The sequence below is a fragment of the Pholis gunnellus genome (genome assembly GCF_910591455.1).
Source record: "Pholis gunnellus genome assembly, chromosome: 13".
Classification (NCBI taxonomy): Eukaryota; Metazoa; Chordata; class Actinopteri; order Perciformes; family Pholidae; genus Pholis; species Pholis gunnellus.
The window spans coordinates 13,804,051-13,820,010 of record NC_136540.1 but is presented as its reverse complement, the minus strand read 5'-3'; the positions used below and the strand labels follow the sequence as shown (position 1 = coordinate 13,820,010).

General features: G+C 42.8%; 1 protein-coding gene across 2 annotated transcripts in view; it reads left to right on the top strand.

Moving 5' to 3' along the window:
- The window catches only part of zbtb16a (zinc finger and BTB domain containing 16a), a 139,733-nt gene that overhangs the window by 83,773 nt on the left and 40,000 nt on the right, over nucleotides 1-15,960 (top strand). For both annotated transcript variants that reach the window (XM_079171672.1, XM_079171673.1), the window contains exon 4: nucleotides 3,530-3,616. In XM_079171672.1, coding sequence (XP_079027798.1) covers nucleotides 3,530-3,616 — 87 coding nt within the window. The remainder of the gene's footprint in view (nucleotides 1-3,529; nucleotides 3,617-15,960) is intronic.

Sequence of the window (15,960 nt, the reverse complement as noted above, 5' to 3'; positions counted from 1 at the left end):
GGATGTGCCGATATTTAATCTGTGTTTTTTGCAAAGGAAAATTTCACTGAATCAAATTAAAGGTTTATTTCAATGTTGAAATAAAGTGCCTTTAGATTCTAGTGTGTCATTATTGTGTAGGCCCCTGAGTAGACTGCAGTTTAAATGTTCAGGGATTATTAAAACACGCATGAGACAAGAGTTACAGCTGATGTCTAGTGTGTGTGTCCCCTGTCCTGGTTACCCCGTGTCTCCTAACTAACAAGTTCACCCTCCTGCGATCAAAGGGGCCTCAAGATTTATCACTTTAATTTGGCAGTGAAAATGGCTGATGGCGGCTGTTACCAAGCAGAGGGCCCCCTGTTAGCACTTAGTTGGCTAACTAGAGTGACGGGCATCTGGCTGGGTGGCTGCCTGGCTGTGTGTACCCTGGGTTCCTCCCCCATTTGCCCCACGGTGACCCCACACAACTCCATTCTCCTTGAAGCAAGGCACCATGCAGGCATTTCCTGACAATTTATGTCCTTGTGCCACAAGCAGGGGCATGCCCTGCACTAAAATCCTAGCCCTGGCCCTTATAGCACACGCGCCTTGGCCCCCCAGAAGACTGGTTATAGTGTTGCACCACTGTCTGTGAGGCGTCACTTGTAGTAGCCATGCTAGTGTTAAGCTGCTTTACTACAAATCACATATATTTTGCAAAATACTGCAAAACCATAGTTGTGAATGTGTTTTTCTTTACCTTCCAGGCAGCCATTGTTATGTTTATTGTTAAAATTTAACTTCTGCATTTAACCCATCCCTAGCTTATTGGGAGGAGTGGGCTGCTGAGAAGCGCCCGGGGAGCAGTCTCTTGCTCAGGGACACTTCGGCATAGGACAGCAGCTAAGGATCGAACCGCCGACCTTGTGATTGCCAGACAACCCTCTCTACCCATTGAGCCACAGCCACCCCGTGTCCATTTGTTGTAGTTGTTTTAACGAGAGTAGATCTTCTGAGCATAAATGCTCTTTTCCAGGAACACTCACACAGTTATAAACATTCACACCTGGAAGCAGCCCAGTACAATCACAGTTTGATCTGTTGGCCACTGAGGAGCCCACCTGGGGCAGCTGGGTTAAGTACCTTGCTCAGGGGCACCTCAGTGGTGGCAATAAAGGAAGGGAAATAGTCATTTGAAAGTTGCTTGACATGAAACTTACTTCTGACTGCTTATTTTCAAGTAATTACAGATTGATTTTCATAGATGACAGGAATTAATGGGCTAAAATCCCAATATGGGCTTTAAAAAAAAAAAAAAAAAGTATATCTGAAGTAAAAACATGAATGTGTATTGAGCACAAACAGTCTACGAGTACCACATGATGGATTGGATTGCACTTGAATAGTCATAAAATTGCCCGTGCAAGGGCAATCAATGAGCTCAAATCAATATGATGGAGGGAGTCCCATGCAGTTTAGCAGAGCAACAGCAGCATGTAAAAAAAAAATGATAATTACAGTTTATCCAACAATGATGAATCAGGGAGTTAAAGAAGCAACAGAGGGGCTATGTGATTAATGCAAATTAGGGACATCAGTGGGTGTGTTGGGGGATTCTGTCTACATCTCAAATACATGTCTTGTTCTCCAAAGGTTAAGTGGCTGCTTTTGCCAGCTAATTCCGCCATATGCTCATCTGTGCATTTGACACTGGCACGCCATACGCTCACACTACAAATTATGCCTCTTGAATATGCAGCCAATTAAAAAGGACATTGCTCACCAGCTCAGTCTATTGAGTCTAAAGCTGTTAAATCGAAATAAATCTTGTGATATCGCAGAAGAATCTAAGGTGTGCTGGTTTTAAAGGTTGCATTGCAGTGACTTATGATCTAGTCACGCTCACTTGTGCAGCCCTACCGCCTTTTGCATAACTTGTTGCATAAGAGCTCTACTGGCAGGCACACTCTGTCATGTACGGTCTGGGTCATTTCTCCTTTTGGTCGGGCTTATTACAGTACAGGCCGTTCCCTAATGTCACTGCGGTTGCAAAACCAAACAAGCCATCTCTCCCTGACTTTTTTTTTTTGTCATCTAAGAATTGGCTTCCTGTTTTCATTGTGTTCTCGTTCTCTCTCTGGAGGTGTCGTAACCCAGGAGGACGTGCCAAGAACAAATCAAGGTCTGGTCGGGAGAGATCGCTCTGTGCTTGCACTGGAAACACACGCACACACCCGCACACATCCACCCATGTTTTGAACACACACAATATCCAGATGTTAAGTGTGTGTGTGTGCGCGCGCGTCTATTTGATGTGTGATGTGTATGGCATGTACAGTGCTTGTTGCCAAGCCATAAAAAGTCGTTTGCCTGGGCCTGATCTGATGTGTCCTTCAGCAGAACTCTGTACTGTATTTGTGCATGCTAGTCTCCTGTCTCTCCTTTTGTTGTTGTACAAGGTTGTACACATTCATAAAGGTGAACATGCATCTGTATGATCCAGATCATACAATAGCGCAACGGCTACACACAAAGAGTGTGGTGCAACAAAAGTGGGAGAGCACTAAACAATAACTTTTAACGCGTTGAATCAAGAGCAGGAACATTTCATCCTTGCATATTAGGCCGACACAATTTGTGCACACACTGATCATGTTAGTTTGGGTCTAAAGTATATATTGGCATGAAGAGTGTTTGTTTTAAATATCCATAGATTTGGAGGTTAGAGACATTAAACTTGCAAAAGAGTAGAGCTAGAAAATAATGGGCATTCTTGCTCTGTGTGTCGCACGACCTGTCAAAATAAAAGATTTGATTATTTCTATTAGTTTTTGGCAAATTAGCCTACATTGAGCAAATGGTGGCAAGAGATGACACCTCCTGCCACTATTTGCATATTCATACATGCATATTCTTGTATTTGGAGCTGATTCTTACCAATCTGATGGCAGATTGTTTGACTCATCAAAGTATGAAGCTAAATGTAGGCTAAGTTGTACATTACAATGTGCTTATTAATCAATTAAATGCTGGAAAATATTTATCTAAAATTAAAAGGTGAAAGAGGATCACATAATGAAAGCCTATGCCTTCAGATAATACAGACAGCAAAACATGAGCATTTCCATATTGTCAATATACTGTACTTACTGTAGATGTAATTTACACCTGGAACAAGCGATGGGAGTGAGAGATTATTGCGTAGAAAATTACATTTTGCTTTTTGTTATTGATTTTTTTCTCTGTTAAAGATTCACTCCTGATTTTGTTGTCGCTACTCTATCTAAAGGTCCCCAAGTCCAAACACTTCCTTTCAGTTCACTTTTTATGTCTTAAAAGCTTTGTTCAAAACAAGACATCTTGGAGTATGGGTACCCTGCAGAGTGTGTTATGGTTGCATTCTTTAGCTTAAACTAGAGAGTTTCAAGTTAATTTTTAATGAAATGAATTTTGTCTTCAACTTTAAGATGCCCTATTTTCTCTCCATTTCATACAGCTTTTCCAAATGTGCTGCGTGTTTGTGAATGTGTAATAACCCTCCACGCTCTTGTTTCTTGTTTTTGTGCAGCTGGTGACAAGGCCATAGTTTGTGACCAGTGTGGTGCCCAGTTCCAAACGCAGGAATCCCTGGAGTCCCATCGGCAGATCCACACCGGTATGAACACAGCCAGACATATCATCTTGAAACCATAGACCTAAACATAAAGAAATGAGCTCCTCTGCTACATCTACATGTTTACATTTGTTGAATTTGCAGAGAGAGGCTCCACTTTGTTTGAGAGGCTGTAGATATCGTATTTCAATTAATACACATATTTTGGTGGGCCAGAAAATGTCTAAGTAACAAAGTACTGTAATTAGATCAAATTCAGAGAGAATTTGAGAAAAATGTAATTCACATTGAATCATCAGGTTCCATTCACACTTCCACTTTGTTTGAATGTTTGCACAAATCAGCATGCATGTTGTGTTGCGGTGGTGTGTAGAGGCTCACTCAGCCCTCTCTGGCTAACTGGAGCCATGGATTGACAGATAGATAGATCACATCATCTTGGATTAGTCCCACTCGCCCTAAATCAAGACAGACCCAACAGTAATCAACAAACCGGGAAAACTTGGCAGGCCGATGTTGTTTATCAGTGCTCAGCTATGAAGATGGGAAGATGAGGACGATCTAGGTGCCAAGATGTAAATAGGAAGAAGTAAATCCCCCTTCAGCAGATGTGTGATGGCCCAGAACAGTTTCACTACTGGTGATGAACTCTTTAATTTGGGGGGAAAGGATTGTTTCAGATTTCCACCACTTTGTTACCAAGATGGCGTGCTTGGGGCAAGTGTTTGTGTTTGAGTATTCTGTTTGTGTGTGTGTGTGTGTGTGTGTGTGTGTGAGTCCTTTGGGTTCTCTTAGTTGCATTTATCCTTCTCTGTGGATCAGATTTTGACTCTACAGGCAACATTTTGGAAAAATACTCCAGATTAAAAATAGATAAAAACCTATCAAGAGCGGCCTCTCAGTTGCGTATACATGCTCCCATACTACTGCTGATAGGATGTTGATAGATAATTCTGTCCCATAATGTATCACACTACAGATATAAGTAGTTTGTAAGTAGTCTGGTACCAGATTACAGCATCAACGACAACATTAGTCTATACTAGTGGAGACTTAGTATTGTTAGTGTGGAGCTGGAATACTCTGTCAATTGTGTTGTGCAATGCTGAAGCGGTGTTGTTAAAACATGTTGGTAGTCAGCCTGTTACATTTTACTACACTATGAGCAGAGTGTAAATTCTGCTCTAGGGTGGTGCTGTAAGAAAAGCCACCGGATCTGCAAGTTCAATCGAATTAATCCTCTGGCTACAATGAATGTCCACAGCAAATCTAATGGTAGGGAGGCCATTAGTTTGATAGTTTTCATGAAGAGTTTAGGACACTGGAGGAAAGCCCATGGGGTGTCCAAAATGGAAACAGTTCATCCTCTGGGGAGCATGCACATGCTTGATAACTCCCATGGCCCTATTGCTCAGCAGATTTAGATTTTTTTTCTTAAACTATGGCCCATCAGAGGAAAGGTCATGGGGGCAACCACTAACCGATCCACATAGCTCCAGCATGTCAAACAAAATGAGATGGGAGAAAAGGGGGCACATTCAAGCCAGAGCCTGATCCCCAAAATAGCCACACATCATCATTATCATCATCTTGTGTAGTGTCCTTCATCTGAAGCCGTGACCCTTAGGCTCCCAGTAGCAGCTCCCATTGCGTGGCTCCACTATTTCTTTGCATCCACTCATGCCCCCCCCCCCACCATTTGAGAGGGAAAGGTGGGGCTGTGTAGTCAGGATATGGGGGTTACTCCTGAGGGGCATTGCCTCAGCCAATCAGCTCTATGGAGGTAAAATAGGGTTAAATGAGGCTAATGATCCAACAGCCATAACAGCGGAAAGGAGCACTCTAAATATAGGCATTCCAGTCTGGAACGAATGGTAGGGGTTGGGGGGGAGGAACGCAGCCAGGGCCAGACGTGTCTTCCTGCCAGACAACTGGCGCAGCAGCAGCAGTAATAGTATAGTAATCATCCATGTGTTGAGCCCCTCTGAGGGATCAGAGTCTGAAAAATGGGCTTTGGTGAAATATGACAAGGCACTTTCACTGCACCATATGATTTTCAGTTTCTCTGTGTCTGTTCACTTTAAGCTACTGTACACCTATATTATGACATCCCCCAATATTGGACTCACTGATTGCTGTCGCTACAGTGACTCTCAAAATCAATAGTGAGCTGAAGGTTGACCACATTTAGCTGGTTGGTCTCTTTCCAGCAGGGGAGTGACTGATGAGACGAGATTGAAAGAGGTAAACAAACAACTCCCTTTCTGTGTCTCTCACTCTGAACTTTGCAGAGACTTAATATGAATTTGTCAAATCTGCTTTGATGCAACACGTCATCAGAATATGAAGTGTAACATGTCAAATCTAAAGTGCCCTCCTGGTTTTACTGTAAGAGCCTATTTTGTATCTATTCAGTTCATTTCCCGCCTGACGGGCCAATCTCTGCAGCCATAGCTTGCTCGGAAATCTATTTTGAATATCACATATTGGAAGTTGGAACTGTGGGTCATAGATATTTTTTGCCCCATTTTGACATGCATTGCAAGAGTTTTTTGGGACCTAACCAATTTACTTCTTCCCAAGTAATTCAGTAATTCTGTCATTTTGGTTCAGAACAACATATCTCAACTACTGGCCAGATAAGTTTCCAATAAATTCGCTATGGATTTTCATGGTCCCCAAGGTTGATTTCTAATTATTTTGGTGACCTACCCTGACACATGAAATATCAGAATCTTGTGTCAGTCAAAAGGTATTGAACACATTCATGCTCCCCAGAGGATGAACTATCAGGCTAAAATGTCAACAATCATACAGGATAATTTATATCTAATGGGCAGATTGCAAAGACATTTTCAGAAAAATGTCATGGTCATACGAGGATGAACCATTTTGATTGGACTTTTCTGTGTTTAGTCCCTTTTATATCTTTGCATCCTTTACTTGTCAAAGCCTTTAAGCTCTCAGAATCACTCAATTGTTACAGTGGTTCATTTGGTCTAACACTTTTGTACCATGTGGTGTAGTTTTGACAGGGTTTTAGACTTAAATTCTTGTTTTTTCTTAGCTATGGCCCTCTTTATATGTGTAGAACATGTAAATAATGTTATCTCAGCAGAAAATGCAGAGATCGACAAAACAAAAGAAACTACATCTGATACTAAAGCAGCTCCACTAGACAGTACTGTGTTAAATCAGTCTGAGCTGGAAAGCTTAACAAACATGGATTTATTTATACAGAAATGTCTGTGTGTACAGTACCCAAGACGCAAAACATCAGAGAGGGCGGGTGGTGGGAGCATGGGGTTACTGTTGGCCATCAAAGCCAGATTTGATCTCCGCCTGCCTCTTGGCAGCGTTTCAGCCCTTGGCTAATGTTCTCTGATGACAATATTTGGCCTCTGAAACTGTGGCTGTTTCTTGCTGCTTTGAATGGGAACTATTGTGGCATCTCCTCTGTTGGCCTGATCAGCTGCAGTCTGACTCAACCTCTGTCTCTTTCTCAGTTTGCCTGTCCGCTCTTTCTTTTAAACAGGGCTGCCCTCGCTTTAGCACGCACCTCTCTATGTTATTCAACAGCCTTCAAACTGTAGGTGGGAAATATAGCGAGTGTTCATCCAAAACCATGGGATAGTTTGGAGGCCGCTGAGGCGTTCCTGAAGCTGTCGTTATTCCTAATAGACAAGCTCTTTTGCATGTGTGTGTGTGTGGGGGGGGGGGGGGGGGGGTTACCCACTGAACTTGTGCCATCTGTGGCAAATAACACACACAAATAAATCCAGGAATGCCTGTATTCAGTTGCGTTACATCTATTGACGGCTAATTTCTGTCATATATTTTTCCAAATTGGATGGCATAGCATCAGTCCCACAATCTCTCTACACTGGGACTCGCCTCAGGGAACACAGTCTGTCTGGCTTTCATGGAGCTCCCATTCTGAAAGAAAGTCACTGCTCTCATTAAGAGTTGTACTACTGTCTCTGTCCCATGTCCTCCAGTTGTCCTCCAGACTTGGACTATTTACTTTAAGTCCTAGTTGCACTGTTAGCAGCCTTCCAGACAAACAAAACGTGTAAAGCTTACATGCTCATAGGGAGGATTTCTTGGTGGAGACCTCCATTTCATCATGTGGATGTCAGGTGACTGGCAGGATGTAATGTAATGTGCATACCGATATGAGACCGCTGCAAACCGCATGAATGTCATGGATTTCTGTGAATGGGGGGGAAAAAAACTTATATCTGTTGCAGCAGTTTTATTAATAGCAGCCCCGATTCAGAACTCTTGTACTTTGTGTCGTGGCCTGAATGCTTATCTGAATTCAGATTTTTCCGACATTCATCACATTTTTTCCAGGATGAATGTAAAAGAAATAGGATCTTGATGTTTGGTAGGCAATCCACCTCTAAGGTAGAATAGCAATTCTACTGCAAGAGGAGGAGATGTCTGTATGTATTTTTCTCAAATGCCAAAACATGACAGGGCGCTCAGACTATTTAAAACGTTTTTTGTTCACAATGCAAAATGACATGCCTGACATGCCTACGGGCATTCCCTCCCTTCTCTTCTGGGATCATATGTTGGCACATGGGTGAGGCTTTTATCAAAAGCAGTTTTTTTAGTCAAACTTAGCTGTTGTATTTGTAGGATTGACTTTCAATTGTATGGGTCAGAAAAAGAAGATTTTATCTATTAATGAAGCTTGTATATTTTTGATACATGATGTGAGTTCTGCTGTTGACAGGAGCAGCACAGTTTAAGGTGCTGGTTATTGTTTAATATGGATAGTCCTGAATGCATTCTGTATTCTACATCTTGGAACATTTCGTTAGCAAAGGACACGTTACTTAAACAGAAGTCAACGTTTTCTGACGGAAAAGCCGTAGTTGTCCGTTACTGCTGACATTTCCTCTTTGTGATATCAGCTCTTCACTGTTTTCAACACTGTTTTAATGTGGATTTTGTCCCACTCCAAAATGTCATATTGGGAAACTGTTATGCTCATTTAAACACGGCCAACTCCAATGTGTCATTTTCAATTTGCATTCCCAGTACAGCCTCTCCCCCGTCGGGCTGTACAAGACACTTCTGAGCTCTGAGCTGCAGTTTTTTTTTCTCATTCTCCCTTTATCTCTATCATTCTGCCAGCTATCCTCATTTCTTTTTTTCATTAGATTGTTTTGGTCCCCGCCATAATTTATAGCTCTTGTATTTTATTGGTAAAGCCCACCACACTCACATTCCACTTGATTAAACTGTAGCTTGGTGCAGAAGAAGCAAAAGGTCAGAATATGCTCAAAGAGACAGTGGCTCACAAGCGAAGAAAGTAAGCAATAAATTGAAGTGAAATTACTTTCTTTTGGTTTGTTTTTTAGTCTGTCTGGTGATTTAAACAAATGCAGATTTCACTACCAGTGATTCATGCATCTTACAGGCTCTGCAGGCTCTATAACTGCAAAGTGTGTATCCACAAGTGCACACTTTTTAATTTTCACTGAAATCTGTACATTCACCCGTCAAACTAAGGCCACATTCAGTACAAGCAGTTGCCTCTTATTCAACATGAGCTGTCGAGTGGAAACGACGGGGACTGCATCTCCCATGTGACCCGCGTAGGAATGAGTTTGGAGTCCACAGGCCTTGGAAGAATTTGTTGTCCGACTGTTCCTGGTGTTCCTGTTTATACATGAATCATCTCCATGTACACGCGCACACACACACACACACACACACACACACACACGCATACACATGACAATTCCAGAGAAAATCCACATATAATAGGAGGGGGATGCAGCTCTCGCACTCCTTTCTCTTTCTTTCTTTCTCTCTTTATCTCCCTCTGTCCTTTTTTTAAAGTCTTGTAATACAGGGAAAATATGCAAACCATGGAGTGGCAATAGTGGGTTTAGCCAGTGGGAACACAGCGTGATTCCAGCAGGCCTCGGCCGCAGAGTAAACACTTTCTTTTCTCAAGCCAGAAATAGTTTGGCTGAAGAGAGAGCGGTAGAAAGGGAGGGAGGATAAGAGGAGAGACAGAAAAAGCAAAAGAGAAAAAGGGGGGTGGGGGGGAGATACAACAAGGTTATAATGGTCAGAATAAAGAATCTCGTTTCAGTTGCATTACCTCTTTTCTCCCTCGTCTTTTTGTTCCTTTTAAATTGTTCGCCGGTGGCATTGCAATCAGTTACCTCAAATACAAACACACACACAAAGCACACACAGTCCAGTCATGTCACTCAAGCAAATTAGGCCAATGGCAGCGCTACACAGGGGTCACGTCAAAAGTGCCGATTGTCTCAATCACATTAGTCCAGCACTGGCATCTGTTTAGCATTTAGTTAATTGTGATGTTATTAAGTTGTCAGTGAGCATTAGGGTGGCGATAAGCAAAGCAAATATTCTTCCAGCCCAGGAAGGCTGCTCTGCACACATGTTGCTGATACATATACACACACAGCAACATACCTGGACCCTGCAAGTGTGAATGTGATTCAACCTACTGCTCACTCATAACTCTAAATTAATAAAATCATCACCATGAAAAGCCATGTTTATGAGGCATTTGAGCTCAATGCAGCTCGTCGCTGAAGGCCAGATGTGCATTAGCATGATGACTTTTGATCACAAAGTGTTAGCACGTTGCTGTTGCTGTCTGTGTCATCTGGTGAGTCAAAATGCTGATTAGCACCAGGCTAACGCTCGTCGTTTCAGCATCCCACTCATAATTGAGCAAGCTGTCCATGGTCGGAGGCAGATTGTCTGTCTGTCTGTCTGTGCCCGGCCACGCCAGAGAACTCGCACAGGGCGTTCTGGGTCACAGCTGGTATCAGGTGCCACGTTCACCTTGCCAAACCCAAACACGTACAGATACCCACAGAGATGAGCGTCTTCTTCTGTTCGCACCAAACAAACAGGCAAAACACCACAGAGTACATGCTCCATGTTAAATCTAGATCACACTCAACCCTTCGGGTGTGAATGTTTTAGTGTGTGTTTTAGTCATTGCCCTCCGTAGTTTAACATAAAAAAAAATATATGAAAAGCCGGATGAAAATTGCAATTTCCACTAGCCCAATAACGTTTCATCAAAAGGACTCGACACGCAGTTTTTTGTTGCAGTATTTCTGCTGGATAATTGACTTCTAAAATTGATAGTTAATTGATAATCAAAATTGTAATCTATTGATTTAATGTTGGACAATCACTGCATTATATTATAGTAAATAATATTTAAGACAGGGATACTAGAAAGTGGTTTCTGTGGGGTCAATGACTGAGGATGTGCTCAGGTCGTTATACTATATAATATCTATTTACTGTTGAAACGTTTGTAACATGATCATTTAAAACCCCACCGTTTCTTATACCTCCATCTCTGTAAACAAATACCTCTTTCTCTCTGCCTCCCTCCATCTCCCCCACCTTGGCACTCACTCTCACTCACCTTCCAAAATAAGAAGAGTACAAGTGGTCAGAGACACTATCGGTGGCTAAATTAAATCAAGCGGCACCAGCTAGACTACAGTCACTTCTCCTGCTACTAACCTCCTCCCTCTCCCTCAGCAAACAAATTTTTCCCTAGATAAGATCTAAATGAGTTTTTCCAGGCGGAGGAAGATCCTCCGTTTGGCTGATGGATACTGTGCACGGCTTCAGTGTGACCAACACCCTATAGTAATCATCCGCCATGCCCATAAGTGTTATGCACAGCGGCCCATGTGAATAAAGGGTGTGTGGTTTGTGTGTAAATGAGATAAAATGTGTGAATGAGAGTTGGCACTGCTACGTTCCCCTGCACCCAGCTTCATTCATTGAGAAATACCCAACTGGGCCTCTGCACTGCAGAGCCTCAGTGCCGAGGCTTAGTGTCATGGTGGGCACAGTCGCATTGATGCATCACCACAGGAAACCATGGGACAACAGCATGTCAGGGAGGGAGGTAGTATTCGTATAAGGGGGAAATAGGTGGGTGGGATCCAGTAGCAAATTGGGATGTCCGTAGTGGTGCAACAGTCTGGCTGCAGGAGAATCCCCACATGGATGGATCATTGTAAACCAGGGACAGCAGCCACACATCCAGAGAGACCAATAAAATGATGTGGTGTGGGCAGTGGGGGGGTGGGCGGATTATAGACTCCCAGAGGGCTCTGCGATTCACAGGCCATAAAATGGAAGTCAGCAGGACACACTGCAAATCTGGCCAGCCAATATCCAGCATCCCCTGCCTCCCCGTTTCGACCCTGAGGATGTGTTTCAGCCGCACGTCACAATGCAACCCCAGCGAGCACGTCCCGTTGTCGGACAATCTCCAATCCTTAGATGCCGCTATTCTCCCCCGTCACATTTGCATGTCAGCCGCTGCGGCTTTGTTCAAGATCTGCCTGGTTTAAAAAAAAAAAAAAAGGGATAGATAAGGAAAGAGACAGACTGGTGGAAATCTACGAAGGCCTTTGCCACCCGGGGAATAAAAAGGCCTCTTTTGTCAGGAGGTTCCCTACTCTCAGATACCCCATTCCATTTTAACCTTGGCAAGGCGAGGACTTTGAATATAAAGGGATTCGCCCAAGAGAGTGAAAGAGAGAAAGAGATGTGGAACACTGGCCCCACGTCAACAATAGCCAGGGTTCCTTTGTCCACAGTGTTATTTGAAGTAAATCTCCCTCTGTAATTAGATTGGAGCTGTTTGTGGACATCTTAGGAGAGCGCGTCGGTGTTAAAACAGCAACGCGCGAGGGCCCTTTTAATTTACAGTGCAAATACCTTTCGATTAGCGTGGAAGGAGAGGGGGGGTGGGGGGGGGAGTAGGGACTGAGGAGGAGGGACAATAGAGGCGCTTTTCAATCCTTTTCTTTTTGTTGTTGTTGTTTGAGAGCGGGAAGAGGTTCGAGCAGCTCTCCTGTGTTCCTTAATTGTGAAGCAAGGAGATTAGTACGAGTGCTTCCAACCTTTCACCCCAAACAAAGGAGCCATCAGATCCAGTTGCCTAGTGACACGAGGTTTCACACCGGCAAATTTAGCCACTCCCTTCACCAATCCAGCTCCTCGTGGTCCAGCTGAAGAGAAGGAATGAAATCTCCAGCCTTTGCTCGATGTGCAGCCCCCGTGCAAACCTTTTCTGTCCCTGTCCGTCTGACAGCACCCCTTAATGGCACCGAGCAGCCACGCTAATGAAAATGGCCGTTCATCCTCACTCTAAGTCTGTCTCTCAGACTCATATAAAAGTTAATGTACCCGTGACAATGACATTCAGAAGACCGTTTAGCTTTGGACAAATGCTGCATTTCTTTGTGGCAAGAGCAGCCGGGCACACAGAAATGTCCTTTTACACTGCGTGCAGCTCAATCAAAGGGCACTTAGCAGTGTCATATTGATTATGGGAGCTTAACCCTCGTCAATCTTTGATGGGTCATTTTGGCAGCCTTCCCGTAGCAGGCTTCGATGGCTAGAACTGCCTAAACGGGAAGAAAGGGGTTCCCCTTTTTTTAAGTCACTGCTGCTCACTTCTGAAATAAGATAGCAATGCTCATCCGAGGGAGACAGGAGGAGGATTCCTGTATGTAATTGCTGCCACGACTGTCTCTCCCTCTGACTTGAGGCAGGAGAAAAGGATTAAGATAAAACAAGAGAATCCTGGACTATCCCAATTATTAAAATTACATTTAGACCTAATTAATTATCGTTCCATTTGAATGTGATTTCGGCTCCCAGTTGATGAGCTGACTTCATCTCTCTGTAAGAGAAATTAACTGCTCACCAACCATAAATAAGAAAACAGCTTTGATCACTTCACACACATAGAGGCTATGTAATGTTAGAATTCTATGTTGTGTGTTCAATGATTTTGAAACAGCAGCCCATATGAACAAATAGATGCGACATTACACTTAGAGTTAAATAGGAATTTCCATGCTGGTGGACCTTAATTATAATGTGTTTGTTCCAGTGGTTTATTTCAGGAAAACCAGGAGAGAAACATGGATGCATGCTAGATTTTCTTTTCCCAGTGGAACGTCTTGCCCTCTGGGTTTTGCATGTTTTTATTTTATATACACTTTACTTTACACTTTACTAACCTTTTTTTAAAACGGACTTCGGTGTTCTGTGGGCTATTGTACGACAACCATCTTTAGGGGTTGTGTTGAACATAAAGTCGACCCTGAATGATCCACCTCATGTTTCAGCCCATCAGCTACAAATATCCGCTTGCTTGCAACATGCTACACCTTTTTAATTCAGTTTTTCTCCCTCCCAGGCAGCAATTGGTTTACACATTGATTTCAGTGCAGGATGAAAATCATCTTGTAAATATTGTACAAAATAATTTGCATAAAATAATAATGATAACATAATGAGATAACAACTATTCCTGAATATTCGTCAACATGATTCCCTTTTCGCGCCGGTGCATAGAGCTGATCTCAATACCGTCACTGTGATGTCATTTCTTGGCTGGGAAGGAATGAAGTCTCTCACTTGAGCTGGCCCGGATGCATTTGGCTGTTGAAGACCGTACGGTGGAGTGAAGCAGTTGCTGTGCTTTTAGACGGAGAGGAGTGAAACGGAGAGAGCAGTCATTGGGTTGCGTTTGTCTTGGAGGTGGCCTTGCTAGGACAATACGAAAAGAAACTCAAGTGGGACCCATTACACCCACGGAGGGCAGACTCTTATCAGTTAATGGCAGGTTTCCCCCTGAGAGCAGATTGTTTTGAGAGATGGCACCTGGTCAGGCCTTTGCAACCAGCCATAAAAAATAAAAAAAACACTAGTGAATACTAGATAAGCTCAGTCAGTGGAAAGAAAAGAAATACAAACAAGCATCCTGTGAGTGTTAATTTGTTCATGGAAAGATGGAGTAAAAGCACACGTGTCTGATGTTTTCTGACTGAGTCACTGGACTTTCTTGTTTCACTTCTTCTTTCGTGATTTGCTCGTAGTGACAATGAGTCCTGTGCGTGAGAGGTGTGGTGTTCTGAGGGAATCACTAGTTCACCCAATTAGACAGCATTCTTTCTCACCAAATACTGCTGCTATGACCTGCAATGCTTTGACCGTAGTTGCTGTACACTCCAGCGTCCTTGTGCTGCACCTTAGTCGGCTTTTTATCATAATGTCGAGTTCCATATTGAGTAGCAAAGGCTATACAGATGTAATGACCTGCGAAGTATCTAAGACCATTTCTTGCGTGCAGCTGCCATAAACAGATGGGTTTCAGGTTGTCTGAAAGCTGCTGCCGGGAACCAATGCTTTTCAAATGGCAAGGGAAACTTCTAGTGGATAAAGCACAAGTGGCTGCTAAACTTCCCTTGGCGAGCAAAACGCAGATGACACATGACTGGCTATTTAAATATCAACGTGAAACTAACTAGCAGAGAGAGAGAGAGAGAGAGGAAAAAAAAAGTACTGCGTGATGTGTTGATAGCCATCGATTGTCATCTTTATATCAGATCAGAGCTCACGGGTCATTTATAATGAATGTCCGTTTGGTCTGTTTTTAACTGGTTCAACAAGATGCGTGACTCTTATCCAACAGAAAAGCCTTTGTTTACAGGCTGACTTGCCCGTGATTGGAGGCCAAAGATTCCTGTAGGATCAGAGAGCTTGAGTTCCTTTTTGTTTTGTTTTTCGAAGTCACTGGAAAGATGATTCAAGCCTTGAATAGAAATAAGTACAGAGTGTGTCAGTTTTCCTATCATTATTTCTAAACAGCATTATGAGAATCTTGGCTGAAGCAGATGAGAGTTGAATGTTGTGCATTATCGAATGCAATATACAGTGAGTTACGATTTGAATATCAACGATTTCATGTGAAGCTGTGTTTAAAAGTTGTGTAAAGGCAGAGACTTATTGAAGAGCATTAAAAACACTTCCCCAGTGATACCAGTACGTCACTGATCACTGTCCACCTTGCTGCCCTTCGTTCCTGCTCCCCTGGCTCTTCATATTTAAACGGTCTCTTGAAAACTAATTTAGCATTTAATCATGTATTTATTCACAAGGAAACATGCCAAAAGTCTCCGTGGTGTCAGCAACACACTTGTAAGTCAGCAGCCAGCTGTTCACTGACCTTGACCATTTTTTACAGCTTTGGAGCAACAGTATTAAGTATTTCATAAGAAAATGACAGATCTTCTGCACAGCAGTGTAATATAGTGAGGTGCTGGTCAGGCACAGGCAGATAAAGATGCTGCATGCCAAAGCAACTCCATTATATTACTTAATGATACTTATTTAAAAAAATCTATCAATATACATACAGTACATGCATATGTATATAAATAGATAAATAAATGATATTTCCCAAAAGTCCATTATATACCTCCATGTGAATTAAACTAGGTACTGAGTTTACAGTATCACACTATGTTCATACCTAAGGTGTCATA